Source organism: Triticum urartu, chromosome 7 (assembly GCF_003073215.2).
Source record: "Triticum urartu cultivar G1812 chromosome 7, Tu2.1, whole genome shotgun sequence".
NCBI classification, from domain to species: Eukaryota; Viridiplantae; Streptophyta; class Magnoliopsida; order Poales; family Poaceae; genus Triticum; species Triticum urartu.
Window position 1 is genome coordinate 501,923,944 of NC_053028.1, and position 2,290 is coordinate 501,926,233.

The window sequence follows — 2,290 nt, forward strand, 5'->3', positions numbered from 1 at the left end:
ATCAGGCCTTCCCCTGCCTCTTGGCACTGGAAAGGTCACGTGAGGTGAGGAGGACCGGCGGAAAAACAGAAACGACGATGTGTTCCTCTTCTTGGTGTGTATTTTTGTTTATGGTTGACATTTGAGAAAGCATAGGCTTTGAAACACCCCCTTATCTAGCCATCCATTTCTTCATCAAGATTCGTGCAAGAACTTTTGTCTTTTTTGTTTCTTTCAAATAAAACAACATATGAACTTGAAACTTTGCAGTACAGCAAAACATTCTAACTAGAATGTGGGAAAAATCTTTCAGATTTTTCTAGTGAATCATATATAGTAAAAGTAATATTTTTTACTCAAAAAAATCTCATTTTGTATATGTATGTCAAACGAAAAAATCTGAAAGTTTTTACCCACATTGTAGTAAGAATGTTTTATTGTCCTGCAAAGTTCGAAGTTTGTATGCTGTTTTGCTTTGAAGAAACAAAAAAGAGAAAATTTCATGTAGTGAGTTAGTTGTGTACCACGGATCTCAAAACAACATTGGGGGGTAAGGATAACAGGTGTCCGAAAGCCTGAACTTCAAAATCCACGTTCTTTTGTTTATGCAGGTTTCGTCCATTACCAAGCAAGCTATTCGATTTATCCAGGACTAGCGCCGGAATCGCTCTTGTGACCTGGGGGCACGTCGACATCGTTACCCTGACTCCCTAGAGTGGAATAATTCATCCGTTGCATGGATGATAAGTTCGCCGATCCAACTTTGTCTGATTCCGCTTGCCCTCCTGCAATGATCTTTGAATGCGTCGATAAAAGTTTATTTGTATTGAATATGTTTATCCGCTGTTGCTCTCTGAAAGACATGCAAGTTTGAAGGAAAAAAAATGTTCTGAAGGCAGTAGTTGGGCTTCGCTCAGTACAGACGTGGACATGATTTCCTTCTAACAATAAACAAAACAAGCGTCCATATATGATATATCCACGTACGCCTCGATGTCAGGAAGACCATGGAAATTATGATGCAAAGTTAAATGGTCAGGCCACTCAAGTAAATTAAGTGCTTACTGCGACAGATAAGCGTATGCGTTTACACCTAATCAATCCCCCCACAAAGAGTGCGTCCCACTCCCACATCCACCTTTGGATCACCATCTCTGCACCTTTTTCTCTCACGTCGATCGGCCGCAAGTGGAGACGGAGGTCGATCGTGTCGTGTGAGCCGTGAGCTCCCTCGTCGCCTTTATCACACGCTGCACACCGCGCGTTCATGCCACCTCCACCCACTTGTAAAGCGAGCCAGCAGCCCCTCTCCCCTCTCCCCCTCCCTCTCATCCATTTCTTGCTGCTTTGATCCAAGCAAAAAAGGGAAAGCTATAAAGATGGCGAGGCACGTCCAAGCCGATCACGAGCCCGCAGATGACAGTGGTGGTGGTGCTGGTGCCGCGCTCGTGCTCTGGGACTGCGGCAGCACGCTCTACGACTCCTACGAGCTCACCGCCTTCAAGCGCCAGCTCGACGCCGCCGTGCTCGCCTGCCGCTCGCTCTCCATGCCGCACCTCCCCGCCGCCGACCCGGCCGTCCAGCCAGCCGGCCGCAGGAAGCGCGCGAGGCGGCTTCCCGCCCTGCTCCGGAGGCTGTTCTCCAAGGTGCTACGGCTGGCGTCGGCGCGCGGGGCGAGACACGACCGCTACCGGGCGTACGAGGGGTACGGCCACGGCGGCTACAGCGGCACGGGGTCGCCGTGGTCCGGGGCGCTGACGTCCATCCCGGAGGAGAGCGGCGGCAGCCCGGAGGCGGGGTCGTCCCCGGTCGTCCCCGGCCCGAGCGCGCTGCGCAGGGCGCAGTCGGAGCGGTTCATCGGCAGCAAGACGGCGACCCCCATGGTGCAATTCGACGTCGTCTTGTAGTTGTAGCTCGGATGTGCATGCTAGTTACTTAGGTATCAGACTATCACAGGCCAGTAAGATAACCTGTATACTGCAGAATATGCACTCTGCGGTGAGTTCTTCCGTGGTGCTGTACATACAGTGTTGGTGTAAGAATTTACAGGTGACAAACTAATGAAGTGGCGGCCATGGCAAAATAGCTTGTGGTCGTTTTTTTTTAACACGGCAAAGTAGCTCGATCTTGCGACAAATTGGAACTTGGAGGCACGGTGGTTGGGGAGGGTGCTTTCTTAGTTGACATCAGTAGTGAGGTCAGGTGGGCATCTGTTTTTGTCACTCCCATGTCCATGTGGTAATGCGTTACGCGCACCCTCACGGGGCAACCGTGTTCAATTTCGACGAGGGAGAGGATCGCGAGAAAGACC

The 2,290-nt window shown here is 50.6% G+C and overlaps 1 protein-coding gene across 1 annotated transcript; it reads left to right on the forward strand.

The window, feature by feature from the left end:
- The first annotated feature begins 1,048 nt into the window (after positions 1-1,048).
- On the forward strand, positions 1,049-2,086 carry LOC125521483. Its single transcript, XM_048686533.1, has one exon. It carries the CDS (start codon positions 1,359-1,361, stop codon positions 1,884-1,886), a length of 528 nt encoding a protein of 175 aa, XP_048542490.1. The 5' UTR covers positions 1,049-1,358; the 3' UTR covers positions 1,887-2,086.
- The last annotated feature ends 204 nt before the right edge of the window (positions 2,087-2,290 follow it).